The sequence below is a fragment of the Salmo salar genome, chromosome 01 (genome assembly GCF_965601325.2).
Source record: "Salmo salar chromosome 01, fSalSal1, whole genome shotgun sequence".
NCBI lineage: Eukaryota > Metazoa > Chordata > Actinopteri > Salmoniformes > Salmonidae > Salmo > Salmo salar.
The window spans coordinates 170,324,282-170,347,430 of NC_138291.1; the positions used below are offsets into that span (position 1 = coordinate 170,324,282).

At 43.1% G+C, this 23,149-nt stretch overlaps 1 protein-coding gene across 3 annotated transcripts in view; it reads left to right on the forward strand.

The window, feature by feature from the left end:
- The window catches only part of si:dkey-220k22.1 (multiple epidermal growth factor-like domains protein 9), an 87,625-nt gene extending 67,632 nt beyond the window's left edge, over window positions 1-19,993 (forward strand). For all 3 annotated transcript variants that reach the window (XM_014142628.3, XM_014142636.3, XM_014142645.3), the window contains 3 exons: window positions 426-575; window positions 16,062-16,325; window positions 16,760-19,993. In XM_014142628.3, the coding sequence (XP_013998103.1) occupies window positions 426-575; window positions 16,062-16,325; window positions 16,760-17,232 (887 nt within the window). In that variant the 3' untranslated portion in view covers window positions 17,233-19,993. The remainder of the gene's footprint in view (window positions 1-425; window positions 576-16,061; window positions 16,326-16,759) is intronic.
- Window positions 19,994-23,149: the final 3,156 nt, after the last annotated feature.

Below are 23,149 nucleotides of genomic sequence, written 5' to 3' on the forward strand. Positions count from 1 at the left end.
AAATCATACAGGCGTCTCATGTGCTATGATATATTTACAACTTTAAAAAAATATATTATTATTATTATTTAATTTATTTTTTAAAGCCTCTTAACCAAACAATCGACCAGTTTACTAAATGGGGTCAGCCCTAGAAAGCATACACAGTTTGAATACTGTTCCTCCCCCTACAGAGTCACTTCCTGGTCCTCTGAGCTTTGCAGTCACATTAACACTTTTGCACTTCCAGTTACCCGGCAGAGTTTTTTTACAGCCCTCTGCCTGTCTTTTTTCAACTCAGTCAGAAACTCACTCTCCACTGCCCTGCGCACAAGCGCCACTTCCGCCCTTCTACCCTTGTGACTCTACCTCAGTCGCTCAACACTGTGTCAGTCAGCACAGTCAACTGTTTACTTAACCCCTTGTCCCTCCTCTTTTTCTCTCAGGCATCTGCTTGAACTGCCAAGGGAACACTAAAGGACCCGGCTGTGAGGAATGCAAGTATAATTTCTACCGGAGGCCCGGCACTGCCCTTACTGAAGTCTGCGTCCCCTGCCCCTGCTCCAGCGTCACCTCTTCTGGCAGCTGCCACATTGGTGAGTCTCCGAATCTACTGCGCCACTGACCACCACCTCATTTAATAACTCTGCCAACTCTGGCTGGCTGTGTCTCTCCCCTTTGTGGGCAGGAAGCAGGGAGGCCAAAGCGGGAAGTGCCCCTACATTTGTTTTGGTTTACAAGACTGGCTAACTGGCTTAATTAATTAATAGAAGCTGCCAAGAAGCAGCCATGATAATTTTCGACAGACATCTTGTACTAACAAACAGCAGAGTTTAGATCCTTTTGACTAGAGAAGGTTTAGGATTCAGTAAAGGATCAGTGTTCTATCCCCCTCTTAGTCCATTTTCTGTTTCCTATTGAGATTTGTTAACAAACCACATCTATGAGAACAATTTCAACATTTTCATTGTTTCGTCATGTTCACAAGTGTTGTAATAGCCCTGGTTGTAATAGCTTGTTGTCTGTCGGTACAGTCAGTTGTTCCATGCCAGAGTGGTGTGTTTTTATCTCAGTGGAGATCTCTCTCTCACCTCCCTCTCTCTCAATTCAATTCAACGGGCTTTATTATTATTTTTAATAGATAATAAACAGAAGTGAAATAAACAATCAGAAATGAACAGTAAACATTACACTCACAAAAGTTTCAAAGGAATAGAGACGTTTCGAATGTCATATTATGGCTATGTACAGTGTTGTAATGATGTGTAAATAGTTAAGGGACAGTAAATAAACATAAATATAGGTTGTATTTACAATGGGGTTTGTTCTTCACTGGTCAGACTGCCAGATGAAGTGTGATTCATCACTCCAGAGAACGCGTTTCCACTGCTCCAGAGTCCAATGGCAGCGAGCTTTAAACCACTCCAGCCGACGCTTGGCAATGAGCATGGTGATCTTAGGCTTGTGTGCGGCTGCTCTTCAATGGAAACCCATTTCATGAAGCTCTTGTGCTGACATTACTTCCAGAGGCAGTTTGGAACTCTAGTGAATGTTGCAGCCGAGGACCGACCATTTTTATGCTCTACGCGCTTCAGCACTCGGTGGTCCTGTTCTGGGAGCTTATATGGCCTACCACTTCACGGCTGAGCCGTTGTTGCTCCGAGACATTTCCACTTCACAATAACAGCACTTACAGTTGACCGGGGCAGCTCTAGCAGGGCAGAAATTTGATGAACTGACTTGTTGGAAAGGTGGCATCCTATGACGGTGCCATGTTGAAAGTCACTGAGCTCTTCGGTAAGGACATTATATTGCCAGTGTTTGTCTATGGAGATTGCATGGCTGTGTGCTCTATTATTATTATTTTTTTTGTAACTGTCAGCAACAGGTTTCACTGAAATAGCCAAATCTGCTAATTTGAAGGCGTGTCCACATACTTTTGTATATGTAGTCTACTTTAGTGGTGCTTGATTGAGCTTGCATGTTGCAATGGAACCAATTTAAAAAGTCCCTCACATGCAAACCCTGTCCCCTGACACACCAGGCGAAATAAAATGTTCTGATTATATACAGAGCTCTACTGAGTCAACTAACTGCAAAGTCTGACACTAAAAACGACTGCTATTGGTTTAGGGGGTCCAAAGCGGGAAGTGCCCCTACATTTGTTTTGGTTTACAAGACTGGCTAACTGGCTTAATTAATTAATAGAAGCTGCCAAGAAGCAGCCATGATAATTTTCGACAGACATCTTGTACTAACAAACAGCAGAGTTTAGATCCTTTTGACTAGAGAAGGTTTAGGATTCAGTAAAGGATCAGTGTTCTATCCCCCTCTTAGTCCATTTTCTGTTTCCTATTGAGATTTGTTAACAAACCACATCTATGAGAACAATTTCAACATTTTCATTGTTTCATCATGTTCACAAGTGTTGTAATAGCCCTGGTTGTAATAGCTTGTTGTCTGTCGGTACAGTCAGTTGTTCCATGCCAGAGTGGTGTGTTTTTATCTCAGTGGAGATCTCTCTCTCACCTCCCTCTCTCTCAATTCAATTCAACGGGCTTTATTATTATTTTTAATAGATAATAAACAGAAGTGAAATAAACAATCAGAAATGAACAGTAAACATTACACTCACAAAAGTTTCAAAGGAATAGAGACGTTTCGAATGTCATATTATGGCTATGTACAGTGTTGTAACGATGTGTAAATTGTTCAAGTACAAAAGGGACAGTAAATAAACATAAATATAGGTTGTATTTACAATGGGGTTCTTCACTGGTTGACCATTTCTTGTGGCAACAGGTCACAAATCTTGCTGCTGTGATATTTCACCTAATAGATCTGGGAGTTTATCAAAATTGTGGGTCTGTGTAATCTGAGGGTAATATGTGTTGCTAATATGGTCATACATTTCGCAAGAGGTTAGGAAGTACAGGTCAGTTTCCACCTCATTTTGTGGGCAATGTGCACATAGCCTGTCTTCTGTTGAGAGCCAGGTCTGCCTGCGACGGCCTTTCTCAATAGCAAGGCTCACAGAGTCTCTAAATATAGTCAAAGCTTTCCTTAATTTTTGGTCAGTCACAGTGTTCAGGTATTCTGCCACTGTGTACTCCGTTTAGGGCCAAATAGCATTCCAGTTGGCTCAGTTTTTTGGTTAATTCCAATGTGTTGCTGTCCTAGGGCTCTGTGGGGTCTGTTTGTGTTTGTGAACAGAGCCCCAGGACCAGCTTGCTTAACTTCTTTGGGATAGGGGGCGGTATTTTGACGTCCAGATGAAAAGCGTGCCCAAAGTAAACTGCCTGCTACTCAGGCCCAGAAGCTAGGATATGCATATAATCGGTAGATTTCGATAGAAAACACTGTAAAGTTTCTAAAACTGTTAAAATAATGTCAGTGAGTATAACAGAACTGAAATGGCAGGCGAAACCCCGAGGACAAACCATTTAAAAATATATATAATTCAGCATACCACTGATTTCAATGCCTGGCACTTTTATAATAGGGCGAAATCGTCCCCGATTGCAGTTCCTAGGGCTTCCACTAGATGTCAACACTCTTTAGAAAGAATTTCAGGCTGGTTTTTGTAAAAATGAGGGAGAAGTTGTAGTTTTTCTAGTGGCTCCCATTTTGGCTGTAGTGTTTCCAAGCGCATGGCCGAGAGAGCGCATTCTTTTTGTTTATCTCCAGTAAAGACAATAACGATTCTACGTCTTACATTTTATTGTTTATTTGCATATTAGGGTACCTAAGGATTGATTATAAACGTTGATTGACTTGTTTGGATAAGTTTATTGGTAACATTTGGGATTCATTTTGTATGCATTTTGAAGGAAGGAAACCGAGTGGATTATTGACTGAAGCGCGCCAGCTAAACTGAGTTTTTATGGATATAAAGAAGGAATTTATCAAACAAAAGGACCATTTGTAATGTAACTGGGACATTTTGGAGTGCCAACAGAAGATCTTCAAAGGTAAGGCATATATTATATCGCTATTTCTGACTTTCGTGTCGCAACTCCCTGGTTGAAAATGATTTGTTAAGCATTTGTGTGCTGGATGCTGTCCTCAGATAATCTCATGGTTTGCTTTCGCCGTAAAGCCTTTTTGAAATCTGACACCTTGGCTGGATTAACAACAAGTTAAGCTGTATTTTGATGTATTGCACTTGTGATTTCATGAAAGTTTTTAATATTTATAGTAATTTAATTTGAATTTCACGCTCTGCAATTTCACCGGCTGTTGGCCAGGTGGGATGCTAATGTCCCACCTATCCCAAGAAGTTTTAAGGGACTCTTCTCCAGGTTCATTTCTCTGTAGGTTATGGCTTTGTTATGGAAGGTTTGGGAATCGCTTCCTTTTAGGTGGTTGTAGAATTGCAACTACTTTTTTCTGGATTTTGATAATTAGCGGGTATCGGCCTAATTCTGCTCTGCATGCATTATTTGGTGTTTTACATTGTACATGGAGGAGGTTGTTGCAGAATACTGCATGCAGAGTCTCAATTTGGTGTTTGTCATATTTGTGTTAATTCTTGGTTGGTGAGCAGACCCCAGACCTCACAACCATAAAGGTCAATGGGTTCTATAACTGATTCAAGTATTTATAGCCAGATCCTAATTGGGATGTCAAATTTGATTTCCCATTTGATGACGTAGAAGGCCCTTCTTGCCTTGTCTCTCTGATCGTTCACAGCTTTGTGGAAGTTACCTGTGGTGCTGATATTTAGGCCAAGGTAGGTATAGTTTTTTTGTACGCTCTAGGGCAACGGTGTCTAGATGGAATTTGTATTTGTGGTCCTGGAAACTGGACCTTTTTTGGAACACATTATTTTTGTCTTACTGAGATTTACTGTCAGGGCCCAGGTCTGGCAGAATCTGTGCAGAAGATCTAAGTGCTGCTGTAGGCCCTCCTTGGTTGCAGACAGAAGCACCAGATCATAAGCAAACAGAAGACATTTACATTTACATTTTTACATTTACATTTAAGTCATTTAGCAGACGCTCTTATCCAGAGCGACTTACAAAATGGTGCATTCACCTTATGATATCCAGTGGAACAACCACTTTACAATAGTGCATCTAAATATTTTAAGGGGGGGGGGGGGGTTAGAAGGATTACTTTATCCTATCCTAGGTATTCCTTAAAGAGGTGGGGTTTCAGGTGTCTCCGGAAGGTGGTGATTGACTCCGCTGTCCTGGCGTCGTGAGGGAGCTTGTTCCACCATTGGGGTGCCAGAGCAGCGAACAGTTTTGACTGGGCTGAGCGGGAACTGTGCTTCCTCAGAGGTAGGGGGGCCAGCAGGCCAGTGGTGGATGAACGCAGTGCCCTTGTTTGGGTGAAGGGCCTGATCAGAGCCTGAAGGTATGGAGGTGCCGTTCCCTTCACAGCTCCGTAGGCAATCACCATGGTCTTGTAGCGGATGCGAGCTTCAACTGGAAGCCAGTGGAGAGAGCGGAGGAGCGGGGTGACGTGAGAGAACTTGGGAAGGTTGAACACCAGACGGGCTGCGGCGTTCTGAATGAGTTGTAGGGGTTTAATGGCACAGGCAGGGAGCCCAGCCAACAGCGAGTTGCAGTAATCCAGACGGGAGATGACAAGTGCCTGGATTAGGACCTGCGCCGCTTCCTGTGTGAGGCAGGGTCGTACTCTGCGAATGTTGTAGAGCATGAACCTACAGGATCGGGTCACCGCCTTGATGTTAGTGGAGAACGACAGGGTGTTGTCCAGGATCACGCCAAGGTTCTTAGCACTCTGGGAGGAGGACACAAGGGAGTTGTCAACCGTGATGGCGAGATCATGGAACGGGCAGTCCTTCCCCGGGAGGAAGAGCAGCTCCGTCTTGCCGAGGTTCAGCTTGAGCTGGTGATCCGTCATCCACACTGATATGTCTGACAGACATGCAAAGACGTTTGACTTCAGATTCTAGTAGGTTGCGGCCGGGTGCTGCATGCTGTTCTAGTGCCCTCGCCAATTCATTGATACACTATAAATACAAAAGTTTGTGGACACCCCTTCAAATTAGTGGAGTCTGCTTTTTCAGCCACACCCGTTGCTGACAGGTGTATAAAATCTAGCACACAGCTATACAATCTCCGCCCTCCTTTCGGAAAAGCTGACCACGCTTCCATTTTGTTGCTTTCAGCCTATAGACAGAAACTAAAACAGGAAGCTCCCGCGCTCAGGTCTGTTCAACGCTGGTCCGACCAATCGGATTCCACGCTTCAAGATTGCTTCGATCACATGGACTGGGATATGTTCCGCATTGCGGCGAACAACAACATTGACTAATACGCTGATTCGGTGAGCGGGTTTATTAGCAAGTGCATCGGCGATGTCGTACCCACAACGTCTATTAAAACATTCCCAAACCAGAAACCGTGGATTGATGGCAGCATTTGCGCAAAACTGAAAGCGCGAACCACTGCTTTCAATCAGGGCAAGGTGACCGGAAACATGACTGAATACAAACAGTGTAGCTATTCCCTCCGCAAGGCAATCAAACAAGCTAAGCGTCACTATAGAGACAAAGTAGAGTCGCAATTCAACGGCTCTGACACGAGAGGTATGTGGCAGGGTCTACAGTCAATCACGGACTATAAAAGGAAAACCAGCCCCGTCGCGGACCAGGATGTCTTGCTCCCAGACAGACTAAACAACTTCTTTGCTCGCTTTGAGGACAATACAGTGCCACTGACACGGCCCGCTACCAAAACCTGCGGGCTCTCCTTCACTGCAGCCGACGTGAGCAAAACATTTAAACGTGTCAACCCTCGCAAGGTTGTCGGGCTGTATCACCTCCTGGTACGGCAACTGCTCCGCCCACAACCGCAAGGCTCTCCAGAGGGTAGTGACGTCTGCACAACGCATCACCGGGGGCAAACTACCTGCCCTCCAGGACACCTACAGCACCCGATGTCACAGGAAGGCCAAAAAGATAACCAAGCACATCAACCACCCGAGCCACTGCTGTTCACCTCACTATCATCCAGAAGGTGAGGTCAGTACAGGTGCATCAAAGCGGGGACCGAGAGACTGAAAAACAGCTTCTATCTCAAGGCCATCAGACTGTTAAACAGCCATCACTAACATTGAGTGGCTGCTGCCAACATACTGACTCAACTCCAGCCACTTTAATAATGGAAAAAGTGATGTAATAAATGTATCACTAGCCACTTTAAACAATGCCACTTCAAATAATGTTTACATACCCTACATTACTCATCTAATATGTATATACTGTACTCTATACCATCCACTGCATCTTGCCTATGCCGTTCTATACCATCCCTCATTCATATATTTTTTTTATGTACATATTCTTATTCATTCCTTTACACTTGTGTGTGTATAAGGTAATTGTTGTGAAATTGTTAGGTTAGATTACTCGTTGGATATTACTGCATTGTCGGAACTAGAAGCACAAGCATTTCGCTACACTCGCATTAACATCTGCTAACCATGTGTATGTGACAAATAAAATTTGATCCATAGACAAACATTGGCAGTAGAATGGGCATACTGAAGAGCTCAGTGACTTTCAACGTGGCACCGTCATAGGATGCCACCTTTCCAACAAGTCAGTTCGTCAAATTTCTGCCCTGCTAGAGCTGTAACGGCTCAGCTACGAAGTGGTAGGCCACACAAGCTCACAGAACGGGACCGCCGAGTGCTGGAGCGCACACTCACTATGAAAATACCCCTGGAAGCAACGTTAGGAGCTTCATGAAATGGGTTTCCAATGCCGAGCAGCCGCACACTAGCCTAAGATCACCATGCGCATTGCCAAGCATCGGCTGGAGTGGTGTAAAGCTCGCCGCCATTGGACTCTGGAGCAGTGGAAACGCGTTCTCTGGAGTGATGAATTCTGCTTCACCGTCTGGCAGTCCGACAGCCGAATCTGGGTTTGGTGGATGCCAGGAGAACACCCGAATGCATAGTGCCAACTGTAAAGTTTGGTGGAAGAGGAATGAATAATGGTCTGGGGCTGTTTTTCATGGTTTGGGCTATCCCCCTTAGTTCCAGTAAAGGGAATTCTTGACTGGCCTGCACAGAACCCTGACCTCCACATACTTTTGACATTTGCTCAGTACATTTTCACTGAGGAAATGTACGAGTCTGTTGTTAATGATGATGTAGAGGATATTCCCAAGGTTGCTGTTGACTCATATCCCATGGTAGGTATTGGGGCCAAATTTGTCTTCACTTTTGTGGATTGGGATGATCAGTCCTTGGTTCCAAATATTGGGGAGAATTCCAGAACTGAGGATGATGTTAGTGTTTAAGTATAGCCAATTGGAATTTGTGGTCTGTGTATATGATCATTTCTCCCCCTCTCTCTCTCTCTCTCCCCCCCCCCCCCCCCACACCTCCCCACCTCTGTGTGTGGTCCACTCCTGTTCATGCGGTATAACATACTTGAGTTAAAGGCTCTTTAGAGGACACTGATCAGACCGGCTGTTTTCTGATCTGTTTTAAAAATGGCTTCTCTTTAAGACCTATTCTAGACCGATATTTAGCGAAGCAAAATTCTGTCTGGTAATCCCAGGCCATCTTCTCACCATAATCTACCACCTACCAATCAAATAGCCTTCCCCACCATAGCCTTTAGGGGTTTGTTTCATTTTATGAAGCCTTATAACTTTAGCCCCAATTAACGACAAGGTTTATTTAGCAATCCCTGATTTAAAGTAGTTTTCTCTAGAAGGAGATGGCACTCTATAGGGATCAATGCCCTGCAGAACGATTCTCTTACAAGCAGGCTTAAGTCATCTATCAAAGTGATAAATGCATCCAATATACATCCTATCCTCCTTGAAATTACTCCTGATGCTTCCTTCTTGTGAAGGAGAGACTGCAAAAGTAGCCATTTCACAGTGATTAAGCACTCTGTGTTTGGACTGCAGGGTAAGTAGGCAATTAGTGACCTTCTTCACAAGGATTAAAAAGTGGATTAAATAAACACAGGTTGTGCTCATAAGCAGGGGTGCAACTTTCACCAGACCCCTCCACATTCTGAAATTGCATTTTTGTGCCCCCCACCAGTTTTATCATTGGAATGTGATTCAACATGAGGCTACTGTGTGCTTTAGGACCATGCGAACGCCTCCGAGCGGTCAGGTAGGCTGTTTTGGACTGTGTATCCGAGAGAGAAAAAATATATTATTTCCCCCCCACTTCTAAAACCAAAGTTGCGCCCCTGCTCATAAGGCCCATATACCACTAAACCAAGTCATGGAATGACTTGAAAAGCATTTTCAATGGAGATTTAGATTTTCCATTGAGCAGGCTTTTTAGTGCAGGAGTTTGCCTAATCTGGGTTATGAGAGTTTGCATATGAACTCAGGATTAAAGGGATAGTTCACACGTGATATTTTTTTTTTTTTTTTTTCATACCTTAAAATTAGTCTATGGGCAAAGAGACAGTTCCAATGTGTTACTTAGTCACTGCCCTGGAATGCTGTTCAGACTGTAGGTGTGCCATCTCTCAATTAATTCAAAACAAGTTATTACACAATCACTTTGAGGAATAGCAACTCTGCCAGGGATTGTGTCATTAAACAACTTGGTCTGAATTGCTTAGATTGGAATATTTAAAGGCAAGGTGCAGTCAAAAACTTGATTTTGAAATAATACTGTGAAATTGTGGAAAGGATGATAATGCCCTTTTAGTGTAAGAGCTGTTTGAAAAGACCACCTGAAATTTCAGCCGGTTTTGTTGGGATGTAGTCTTGCCCTGCCTGGTGACATCACCAGGCTGTAAATTAGTTAATAGATCAATAAGAAAGAGTTCCAAACCTCTCTGCAACTTTCTCAAACATACAACTATTTTACACCATTTTAAAGATACACTTCTCCTTGATGTAACCACATTGTCCGATTTCAAAAAGGCTTTACAGCGAAAGCAAAACATTAGATTATGTTAGGAGAGTACATAGACAAAAATAATCACACAGCCATTTTCCAAGCAAGGCCATGTGTCAATAAAACCCAAAACACAGCTAAATGAAGCACTAACCTTTGACGATCTTCATCAGATGACACTCCTAGGACATTATGTTACACAATACATGTATGTTTTGTTCGATAAAGTTCATATTCATATGCAAAAACAGCATTTTACATTCGCGCGTGATGTTCAGAAAATGTATTCCCACCAAAACGTCTGGTGAATGTGCACATCAATTTACAAAAATACTCATCATAAACGTTGACAGAATATATAACAATTATTTAAAGAATTATAGATGGACTACTCCTGGATGCAACCGCTGTGTCAGATTTTAAAATAGCTTTACGGAGAAAGCACATTTTTCAATATTCTGAGTACATAGCTCAGCCATTACGGTGAGCTATTCAGACACCCGCCAAGTTCGGGGCAACCTAAACTCAGAATTAGTATTAGAAATATTATCTTACCTTTGCTGATCTTCGTCAGAATGCACTCCCAGGACTGCTACTTCCACAAGAAATGTTGTTTTTGTTCCAAATAATCCATATTTATGTACAAATACCTCCGTTTTGTTCGTGCGTACAGATCACTTATCCAAAGGCATAACGTGCGAGCGCGGAACGAGAGACGAAAAGTCAAAATGTTCCATTACCGTACTTAGAAGCATGTCAAACGCTGTTTAAAATCAATCTTTATGATATTTTTAACGTAAAATTGCGATAATATTCCAACCGGACAATAGCATTCAAGAAGAAAAAGAAGGAACGGCGTGCTCGCGCATATCCAATCCCTTTGTTGCCAGGCAGACCACTCAGTGAATGAGCTCCTATACTCTGCCCAGTGACAGGAGAAGGCTCAAACCACTTTCTGAAGGCTTTAGACAGCCAATGGAAGCCTTAGGAAGTGCAACGTCCCCCATAGACACTGTAGTTTCGATAGAGAATCAAAATAACTACAATTCTCAGACTTTCCACTTCCTGCTTGAATTTTTCTCAGGTTTTTGCCTGCCATATGAGTTCTGTTATACTCACAGACACCATTAAAACAGTTTTAGAAACTTCAGGGTGTTTTCTATCCAAATCTACTAATAATATGCATATTCTAGTTTCTGGGCCAGAGTAGTAACCTGTTTAAATTGGGTACGTTTTTCATCCGGCCGTGAAAATACTTCCCCCTAGCCCAGACAGGTTAATGGCAATTTATTCACTCTTGTCCTTCATACTGTACCTATATAATGGCACAATATATTAGATGTACCTAGATTTTCCTTGATGTGGAAGCGTCACAGCTGTTTTAGCACCGTTCAGTCTTCATTCAATCTTTTTAGTATCTATTGATGGATCCAACTCCCCGTCTGTCTGTCATTTAACTACACACACTACTACTACTATTCACTCACTCACACAGTGTTTAATGCACAGTAAGAATGATTGACAACCAAACTGAAGGGACCACAGAGGAGGAGACTGGTTGCCCTGGCAACGCCAACAAGTGTTAAAATGCCTGTACCCCTGATAATGCACTGGGAGGGCTGTGAAAGCCCCTCTGGCTAAGTTGATGATGGGGATAAATGCTCCTGCAGTCCAATGCATACAGTTGGAGGGTCAATCAGATACAGTGCGTCCTGGGGGGCTTTTGTCTACCGAGCAACGCCTGGCTGCTGACTATGAAATAGGCTAGAATCTTCTTTAATAAAATGTTATGCTGTTTCAAATGAAACAAAATACCCTGCTCTTGTTAAAGCTTTTAGAATTAATTTGGTTTGCTTGTTCCAAAGATTATTGCATCCATTCATCCAATACTTCACTGACTGTATACGACAGCAGCATACTGAATGGAATTCTGTGTGTTTTGTTTATTTGAGTTAGTAAATCCAAGAAAGATAATGTAGCATTTTATTGCATTTTATCGCCTACCAATCATAAAATCTAATTATATGGCTATGCTGATATTGGATGGGTATTTCATGACTCATTCACATTTTTACAACAAAGTTATGCGTAACTGCTTCTTCAGCACTTTTAGGAGCATGTCTTCTCCTGTTAAACTTACAACCTGGTCCCTAGATTTGGATGTGCAGTGGGGGCGACAGCTGGACCCCTTGAGCGTGTGTTGGGTGGCAGGTATCCTAGCTTTTACTAGCGTTGGTCCAGTAACTTAAAGGTCGCTGGTTTGAATCCCTCAGCCAACTGGGTGAAAAATATATCTGTGCCCTTGAGCAAGGCGACCCTAATTGCTCTTGTAAGTCACTCTGGATAAGGGCGTCTGCTAAATGACTAAAATGTTTTTTTTTTAAATAGAAAATTGTGCTTCGGCACGTCTCATCTCATTCTCCACTGACTCAGAAGATTGAAGTGTGTGTGTTTGCTGTGAAGGACAGAAGGATGGGAGGGGAGGGAGGGGAGATTCTTGTCATCCACTAAGCAGTGAAGGAAACTGGGGGGAGCCCCCTAGCTACCACATGCCTCCTCGCTCGTGTGTCCCAGATCTTGGTTTTGTTTCACATGCTCTGTCTAGCATTGGTCACAGCGTCACTGGCCAAGACGCTGAGCGAATTGTAAGTGGGAGTGTTATACTGTAGTCTAGTCTATCAAGCAAACAGGCTTGGAGATGTATAATATAAGGGTCGTGTGGGTTGAGGTCTCTATCAGTCACCTCACAACACCCCTGAACCATGGAAATCCAAAGCCATTTTTAATGATGCGATAGAAGGAAACTGCAACAAAAAATAAACATTTTTAGTTTATTCATATGCTGCTAAAAGCTGAATTGCAATATACAATACATACAGAACCTCATAGATTTCAGACCAATGCTGATTCTTGTAGTTTTGTGAGTGTTTGCCATCTAGGGAAGGATCCTGCCTCCATTAATTTGCTATCGGGTCAGAAATTGGGCCATCCTGTGTACACATGACCCAAATCTATGAATATGTCACTTTGAGATTTTAATTAACTACTCGAAGCCCTTTGAATGTCTTTTGGGAAGAAGCCTCTACACTGGTACTCAGTTAATAATTCAACAATTCACTAGATAAATGATCAACATGGTACTGTACATGCATGTAATGTACAATGGTTTCAAGAGGCAGTTTTTCCTGACTATCAGTCCTGGTTTTGAAAGGTAGACTGCATGCTGTGTTTCCTGTATATGTTTGTTAGTTCCTTGTCAGTGGTGCTGACAGATGAGTTTATTAAGGGGCCACGCGTCCAGCTGGCAGCCACCCTGCTGTTTCCTTCCACAACACAGGAGCGGACCAACAGTACAACTTCCTGTCGTTCCTGTAGTTTTCAGACCAGAGGTTCCACTGCTTTGTTTCCCCCTCCAGGGCCACTCTATACGTTTACATACACATTTAATAATTTGATATCAAACTGATTATGGCAGTAGGCTGAGTATGGCACTAGTCATGTAAACACCTTACTCTGCTTATCTTAATCGACGTAAGGTCCAAATCAAAATAACACAATTTCCCCTCTGCTGTTCCCTGGAAGCTGCACACTGAGATAAATAACATATGTTGGGACAAGGGGACGTCAGCGGTTCCAGTTTTGCTTTAGTTATGGCCATGACCTTGTAGGCTCATTTAATACAACATTAATACAGCAGTTCTGTATGTTTTAAAATGGGACTCCCCTGTGGCAAAAGTCAAATGAATTGCACATGAAGGATTTATTTATGACATTTGCAATGCAAATTATTTTACACTCTGGTTCACCCAATACACTGGGGCTGGATGTTTATTAGGCGAAAGGTAAAAAGGCCAATGCTAAAAGAGGAAACCATTTCTCTCTCTGTCTCTCTCTCTGTCATATGACACTTTTTCACTAGAGAATGTGGTGTCATTAGGCTCCCTACAATCGTCTGGCACGCACCACAGGTTTCAATCGTCTGGCACGCACCACAGGTTTCAATCGTCTGGCACGCACCACAGGTTTCAATCGTCTGGCATGCACCACACAGGTTTCAATCGTCTGGCACGCACCACACAGGTTTCAATCGTCTGGCACGCACCACACAGGTTTCAATCGTCTGGCACGCACCACACAGGTTTCAATCGTCTGGCACGCACCACACAGGTTTCAATCGTCTGGCACGCACCACACAGGTTTCAATCGTCTGGCACGCACCACACAGGTTTCAATCGTCTGGCACGCACCACACAGGTTTCAATCGTCTGGCACGCACCACACAGGTTTCAATCGTCTGGCACGCACCACACAGGTTTCAATCGTCTGGCACGCACCACACAGGTTTCAATCGTCTGGCACGCACCACACAGGTTTCCATCGTCTGGCACGCACCACACAGGTTTCAAGGAGTGTCTGAGGAACCTGAATACTTCCAGCATGCGTCACTAACCTGTCATTGTGTGTATAAGCGTGTGTGTGAAATTAATTTTCAGCCTCTCTGCTGCAACAGTAAATGCTTTTAAATGAGCCCCTCTAATATTTCACTAATTGTCACCGCCTTCTATTTCCCTGCTGTGACTGATGATGGTCATTATCCTCCTAGCCTGTTACTCTGCACATTACCTGTGAAATTGGTTTAGCTCAAAGTGTGTTCCTCCTGAGTGGCAATCATCTGACGAGTCGAGGTTCTTTGATCTGCTTGGTTTACATTCTGTTGGCAGTCCATTGCAGAAGGCAAAGTGAGAGAAGATACAGAGAGGGGTCCTAGTGCTTAGATTTAGATGTATATGTCACCATTCACCAAGTCTTTGCACCAGAGCAAATTTCACACCTTTTTGTTTATCTTCCTCACAATTGAACAATCATGAGGTAAAGTTAACTCAAATAGTAAAACAGTAGAAGAAATTGTGCTTTTGCATTCTTTAATTACCTCTCGTTGCCATAAGAGCAAGTGACTGATCGATTAATGAATGATATCTGACAATACATTTGAAGTCAGTACTCTTAATGAAAGCTATTAAACTACAGTACCCCCAGTGGGCAGAAGTGTCTGGGAACGAGATTACTGTACGCACAGTCACTTTTTTTCTCTGAAGACCTTAGACTTTGTGGGCCACGACACATCCATTTTGAGCTTAGTGATTCAAATTCAGGGCATAAAAAACAAAGACGATGTACTTTGAGGAAATCTTGTTATGGTTTGTTTTCACAGTTTGAACACGACTCGCCTCTGGCGGATAACAACGACTTCTGTTGTTAATCCTTTTTTCATTAGATTTGGAGTAAAGACGGCACAGAACCAAAGGGAAGAGTGGAACCAATCGCACAGATTGTGGAGCTCCGATGTAGAACAGAAATGTGTCAGTCATATGTTGGGGATTCAGTTTAATAGTACAGGACAAGCTGCTCATGCAATTCTACCATTTAGGAGGTGCATGAATGAGAGAATGGACACACCACCTTTCTTTCTGATATTATTTGTTCTAGACTGTTTGGCCCTGTGTACTTCTGGTTGTAAAATGCATCTGGTGATAGGATTGTAGCCACAGAGGGACATTGGATGTTTCTGGTAAACTAGGTGTACAGTATGTGCAGAGGACAAATCACTATCTTAGTGTGACGAGATTGGCGTTGAAAGTTAGTGTACTCAGCTTCTTGATGTTATCCTAGCATCTTTGTCAATAATAATATATGTCATTTAGCAGATGCTTTTATCCAAAGCGACCTAGTCATAATTGCATACATTTTACATATGGACAGTCCTGGGAACTGAACCCACTATCCTTGCTTTGTAAACGCCATGCTCTACCGACTGAGCAAGGCCATGACGTAATGCATGTTGACTTTACCCTAGCACATTCCAGATTGCTTCACATTTGAAGTTGTCTCTGGTGGAACTGTAATGTTACATCTCTGCCACAGTGCTAATGCATCCTGAGAAAAGTTGTTTTGTGCAGAGATTTGCTGTCAAAAAAATAAATAAAAGGACGTCGTAATATTAGCATTTTGTTCTCACAAAAAAGCTGTTATTGTGGTGTGTAAAGCATAATTTATATTTTTCAGTTTGAAGTGTTCAATTGTCTATCACACAAGCACAACCCATGCTACAGTCAAGCGCTCCAAAATGTTTATCCCATAGAATGCTACCACCACCTAGTGGTAGAAGGTCTTCTTGACTCCCCATACTGAACCTTGCTGTGATGTTTCTATCTTCCTCCCAGACCCCAGAGGACAATCTGTGTGTGACCAGTGTAAGCCAGAGTACCAGGGGCCCCACTGTGACCAGTGCAGGGGTGGCTTCTACAATGCGGACAGCATCTGCCTTCCTTGCAACTGCAGCGGGAACGCCGAACCCGGGACCTCGCCCCGCATCTGCAACCCTGAGACAGGTCACTGCCTGAGCTGCGTCAACAACACGTCGGGGAAACACTGCGAGCGCTGCGCTGAAGGCTACGTGGGTAGCGCCATCATCCACAGCTGCAAAGGTCAGAGTCATTTAATAATAATCATCATCTTTGTTCTACCGACTATCTTTTCATGTGGATGACAAGCGCTTCAAAGCAATTAACTCTGGTAGTGTTAAATTTTATCTCGCTTACTGTCTGTGTTAAATTAACATTTTGACAATGTACCTCTAATGCAGTGTTATTTTTTCATCACTCTTATAAGTGGTAATATAATACCAGATTATAACAATGGATTCATATGTACACTGTGAAAGTGTTGAATTTCACACGGAGTTAAATATACATTAACGTTTCTATGACTGAGATATTCTCCTGTAATCACCATTGAATAATAATAAACAAACAAAGCTGAGGATGCTTAATAGTAAAACAATTAGCAGTGACCTTTATCAAGAGACAAGACAGTGAAGTGTTCCTTGTGCTTAACAGACACGCTTGCCTCTCTTCCCCAGCTATAGTCACTCCCACCCCTGAGCAGAACACCACCCTGACCCTGCGCTCCACCACCACTACCCTCTCTAGTGGCCACACTATGACTTCCACCTCTAACGCCACCACCACTCAGCTGACCACCACAGCCTCCAGCACCACACCAGGTCTTCTCGCCAACACCACGGCCGCCATCTCCGAGGTCTCCTGGACCCAGTTCAATGTCATCATCCTCGCGGTGATCATCGTGGTAGTGGTGGTGCTGATGGGCGTGGCGGGCGGTGTCTATACCTACCGCGAGTACCGCAACCGCAAACTGAACGCTCCGTTCTGGACCATTGAGCTTAAGGAGGATAACATCAGCATCAGCAGTTACCACGACAGCCTGCCCAACATGGGGGACGTGTCGGGCCTGCTGGAGGAAGAGGCCAGCATGGAGGTGGCGCCCAACGGCCAGCTGGCGCTTAGCAGCCCCATCAACATGTACAAGGCGTGATGATGGGCCATGGGCGGGGATGCTTCTTCTTCTTTGGTGTTTTAACGGCGGTGTGCAAGCTAATGTTTATTGGTGTTACCGCAGCCTTCTGGACTAGTGTGGTAAAGATGCATCCTCCGGGAAACTGTATTCTGTCCCATCTCTACCACACCCACCAACCCCACCCGTGGTGGACACACCCACCATGGAACTCTGACTGGGGGAGGGATGTCTCTGACTGGGAGAGGCAGAGATAGGGGGGAGGGAAATCTCTGACTGGGAGAGGCAGAGATAGGGGGGAGGGATGTCTCTGACTGGGAGAGGCAGAGATAGGGGGGAGGGATGTCTCTGACTGGGAGAGGCAGAGATAGGGGGGAGGGATGTCTCTGACTGGGAGAGGCAGAGATAGGGGGGAGGTTTATCGTCCAGTCCTCAGGATTTTAATAAATCTGCTTGTTGTGATGACTTCAACAGAGAGAATAATGTTGCGGTTACTAACATGAGGAGGAGCTGGAAGGATGGACTAACTACGGAATCAGAAATCAAGTGACTCCTGGTTCACCCAGACTGGGAGAAACATGTAACATGACAACCTGAGTTTGAATGGTTCAGAAGGGCTTGGGAGTCTTTGTGCCCTTCATGATTCAACCTTTGAGCCACAGGGAACCACATTGAGCTAGGAAGAGAGTGGAGGTGAGCATGTGGAGGTCCGTGAAGGCTGAGTGTCCAGCCAGGCCTGTGAAACCAGTGAACTGAAGCCCACTCTGAAACGCTGCATCACACAATCAAAAACATACTGAATATTGACAGTATGTGCACCTCTTCATATACACATTCTCAAACACTGTTTGCACATACGGTACTGCACACACATGCACAAGCACTAAATAAAACACACACATGCACACCTTGTACCATAATAAAACACATACACACAAAATAAAGAGAGAGTGTATTGTCCTGGTTGGTTTCAATGGAGGATAACTTGCTTCAAAATTGTTCATTTACATTGTATAATGAGAGACAAAATGGACAATAGTTTTGCGACAATTATGATTCATACAACACTGCTGTGGGGCCATTTTGGTATGTTTTGACACTAAAATGAAACGATTGCAGGGCTCTGGTAGACTTATGTCTAGGGCATCTATTTCACTAGGAGAAACAAGAGGCTCCAGATTTTAAACAAGTGTTTTTATTCATTTTATTTGATAATTTATTGCTTTCTGTTTTCCTCAATAAGCTTACTGCTAATGTGTTGCACAGACAGATTTTAGCCATGCAGATGCCAGAAGGCCCATTACAGAAAATGTATTGGTTTACGGCTGAAACTGAAATTAAGGCAGGAGAAGTTATTTTCATGGTTTCTTATTTTATTCATAATAATACAATTATTAATAATAATAATAATGAACTGGAATTGTGTAGCAAGTGCTCAAATAGTTTTACTATTATCCACTACTTCCACCTGGATGATGACGCTCAAGTTCAGTAGGCATGAAACAGAAGAAAAAGACTGAAACGGGGAGACACTACCTGGACTTGTTTTCGTTTTCTGTTTCAAAACATTTTACCACCTGTGTTACCTACTGAACATGACCCAGCTGTCACAGTGGACAGATGAGGAAGTGCATCATACTAATTAAGAATCGGGGTGATTATGTGGGCATGATTGTCTGAGGGCCTGACTGGGAATTTAGCCAGGACAGCGGGGTTTAACAACACCCGTACTCTTGCAACTTTTTTGGAGCATAACTAGTAATACTTATGGAAAAGGATTAAACCATTTAGCGGTGAATTCAAAAGCATGCGGAAATAGGGAAGGCAGAGCTCTTCCCCAATTATTTTGAATGCAACGCAAACTAGTTTGAATTATGAGATTTGGGAGAACTATTGTCACCATACCAGATAAAGGTTTCTTTGAAATTGTAATTACCTAACAATTCCCATGTGCACCGAGTGTACAAAACATTAGGACGCCTTCCTAATATTGAGTTGAACCCTCTTTAGCTCTCAGAACAGCCTCATTTCTTCAGGGCATGGACTCTACAAGGTGTCAAAAGCGTTCCACAGGGTTGCTGGCCCATGTTGACTCCAATGCTTTCCACAGTTGTGTCAACTTGGCTGGTAGTGGATCTCTACTCTGAATAGCTTGTTCCATCTCATGCTCAATTGGATTTAGATCTGGTGACAGGGCAGGCCACTGTTGTTTGTGGAACCATTCCTGGACAATCCTAGCCTTGTGGCATGGGTCATTTTCCTGCTGAAAAAATCAATTTGCAGATGGATACACTGCTGCCATGAAGGGATGCACTCAATGTATATCAAATGTCCAGTTTCAGTTATGGTTCTTTCCTTCCTTTAAGCTGCTCAACGGATCTGAAGCTTTGACCCCCCCCACCATTTCCCTGCAATACATTTCTCCCCATCCTTCCACCTAGAGATCATGTGCTCTTACTCCCTCAGGTACTGTCCTGCTCATTGTAAATATGAACATGATGTACAGATTTGTTGTAAATAAGAAGCTACTATTGTAGATAGGAGAGGGTGAGTTCTTTTCAGGACTGGGAAATTCTGGGCCTCTTCTCTGGGTTGTTTTGACATCCAGGCATATTAGGGGTATTCTCAACTCTGATCTCTTCCCATTGTAACGACATACCAACCATAATTCTTCCATAGAAGCATAGGTACTGAGATTTACCAGATGCCTTTTCTGTCTGATACACCTTGTACATACCACAGCTAATGTAACCTACCAAAATTAAACTCTGTTTTTGTTTAATTCTTGTGTCAGTGTTGTTAATTTATTATATAAATGGTGCAATATGCAGAAATTGCTCCGGCATTTCCTGTTTGATAAAATTTGAATAGTTTGCCAAATTTCAGTTTGTGACAAAACAAGCAGTCATTGTGTACCATCTAAAGCGCTGTGAAATTGTATTTTCAGTTGTTTGAAGCTGGTGTACAAAACCTAAAGTAAAAGACGCAAAAACTAAACTTAAGAACAGGAAGCATAGAAATAGCACACATACTTTAGAACAGATCTACCACTTCTCACTTAATATGGAGTTGGTCCCCCCTTTGCTACTATGACAGCCTCCACTCTTCTGGGAAGGCTTTCCACTAGAATTTGAAACATTGCTGCAGGGACTTGATTCCATTCAGCCACGAACATTAGTGAGGTCGGGCACTGATGTTGGGCGATAAGGCCTGGCTCGCGGTCAGCGTTCCAATTCAACCCAAAAGTGTTCGATGGGGTTGAGGTCAGGGCTCTGTGCAGGCCAGTCAAGTTCTTCCACACAAACCATTTTTGTATGGACCTCGCTTTGTGCATGGGGCCATTGTCGTTCTGAAACAGGAAAGGGCCTTCCCCAAACAGAATCGTCTAGAATGTCATTGTATGCTGTAGCGTTAAGATTTCCCTTCACTGGAACTAAGGGGCCCAAACCATGTAAAACAGCCCCAGACCATATTTCCTCCTGCACCAAACTTTACAGTTGGCACTATGCATTCGGGCATGTAGCGTTCTCCTGTCATCTGCCAAACCCAGATTTTGTCCTTTGGACTGCCAGATGGTGAAGCGTGATTCATCACTTTAGAGAACGCGCTTACACTGCTCCAGAGTCCAATGGCGGTAAGCTTTAAACCACTCCAGCCGACGCTTGACATTGCGCATGGTGATCTTAAGCTTGTGTGCGGGTGCTCGGCCATGGCAACCCATTTCATGAAGCTCCCGACAAACAGTTCTTGTGCTGACGTTGCTTCCAAAGGCAGTTTGGAACTCGGTAGTGGGTGTTGCAACCGAGGACAGACACAATTTTACACTATGCGCTTCAGCACTCAGCGGTCCCGTTCTGTGAGCTTGTGTGGACTACCACTTCGCGACTGAGCCGTTGTTGCTCCTAGACGTTTCCAATTCACAATAACAGCACTTACAGTTGATCGGGGCAGCTCTAGCAGGGCAGAAATTTGATGAATTGACTTGTTGGAAAGGTGGCGTCATATGACAGTGCCACGTTGAAAGTCACTGAGCTCTTCAGTAAGGCCATTCTACTGCCAATGTTTGTCTATGGAGATTGCATGGCGGTGTGCTCGATTTTATACACCTGTCAGCAACGGGTGTGGCTAAAATAGCCGAATCCGCTAATTTGAAGGGGTTTCCACAAACTTTTTTATATATAGTGTACACGGTATGTCAGGGATCATCAACTAGATTCAGCCACGGGCCGATTTTGTTCTGGACCGGATGGTCGGGGGGCCAGAACATTAATTGCAAATCATTTGTAGACTGAAAATTTACCGCAAGAAGCCTGTCAGATATATTTGACTAAAACATAATTTCAAACTTTGCTTACATTTGTATACACTCACGTGTCTCTCTGTTATGTGTGAGAATATTTGGACAGATTTCTTAAATTAAAATCACGTTGAGTTGATTTCCTGGGAGGGGAAATCCACACTGAAAATTCCACACACAACTTTTTTTGCTCAGAAAACTTGGGGGATTAATGTAATTTATTAAAAAATATTTTATCAATCAAATAAAAATCAACATGCTGTATCATGTGTTTGTGCGCATCACTTGCATGTGTGCAAGATGAGTGAGCCGTCGCTCAAGGAGAGAGAGACAGTCGGACATTGCAGTAGCATGTAATTTAGCCTAGAAAATATGATAGAGAACAGACTAACATGCTGACCAGACCGCACGCGCAGGTTGATTTTGTCCTCCCACACCCGATGCGATCAGGACACACAGGTTGAAATATCAAAATGAACTCTGAACTAATTGTATTAATTTTGGGACGGGTCGATAAGCAAACATTTTATGGCAATTTAGCTAGCTAGCTTGATGCTGCTAGCTAATTTGTCCTGGGATATAAACATTGAGTTGTTATTTTACCAGAAATGCACAAGGTCCTCTACTCTGAAAATTAATCCACAGATAAAAGGGTAAACCGAGTTAGTTTCTAGTAATCTCTCCTCCTTCAGGCTTCTTCTTCTTTTGACTTTATATGGTGGTTGGCAACCAACTTTAATCTGCATTACCACTACCGACTGGACTGGAGTCTGGACCTCAGTTCATCGTTCAATCACCCACGTGGGTATAGGCTCCTAAAAACCAATGAGGAGATGGGAGAGGCGGGACTTGCAGTGTGTTAAGCATCACAAATAGAACCAAGTTCTATTTTAGCGCCTGGCTGCGCAGACGTGCGCAAGCAGTGTAGGTGCAATGATTGAATAACATGTATGTGTACATTTATTTTGCAATCCTCGCGAACGTGACGCGAGTGATGTGGTCAGCATGTAATAACTTGGTAGCCAATTCAAAACATACTAAGCTATTATTAGTGTGTATTCATGTTTGTCGTTATGTCCCAAAAAACTTTCCGACACGCACGAATAAGGCCATACAAAGTTGATTAACTTATTCTGACGATTCATTTAAAGTTATTTTTGATGAAACTAAAAATTCACTTTGCCCATAGTATTAATAGTGATTTGGGTCAATCGAGGTGAATTGAATCATGTGACTCAAAATACCAATTAGGTGTGGATGCAAAGCAATGTAGTTTTGCAAAGCAATGCACAACTCTAGATTTCTTACATACTCATATTATTATTGTGGGCTTGTAAAGCAAGACCCCCACTTAAATCTTCTAAGTACTTATTATTATTCTTTAGCATTCAACTCCTCTTAGACTGTTTAAGCTAGAAACGCCGTTCAAACTTTAAAACGTGTAGACTGGTCTGGTTTGAATTGCTTGTATTCAACTTTTGTATATCTTATATACAGTGCATCTGGAAAGTATTCAGACCCATTGACTTCCACATTTTTGTTACAGCCTTATTCTAAAACGGATTCTAAAAAAATTCAATGACATCAGTCTACACACACAACCCCATAATGCCAAAGCAAACAGGTTTTAATACATTTTTG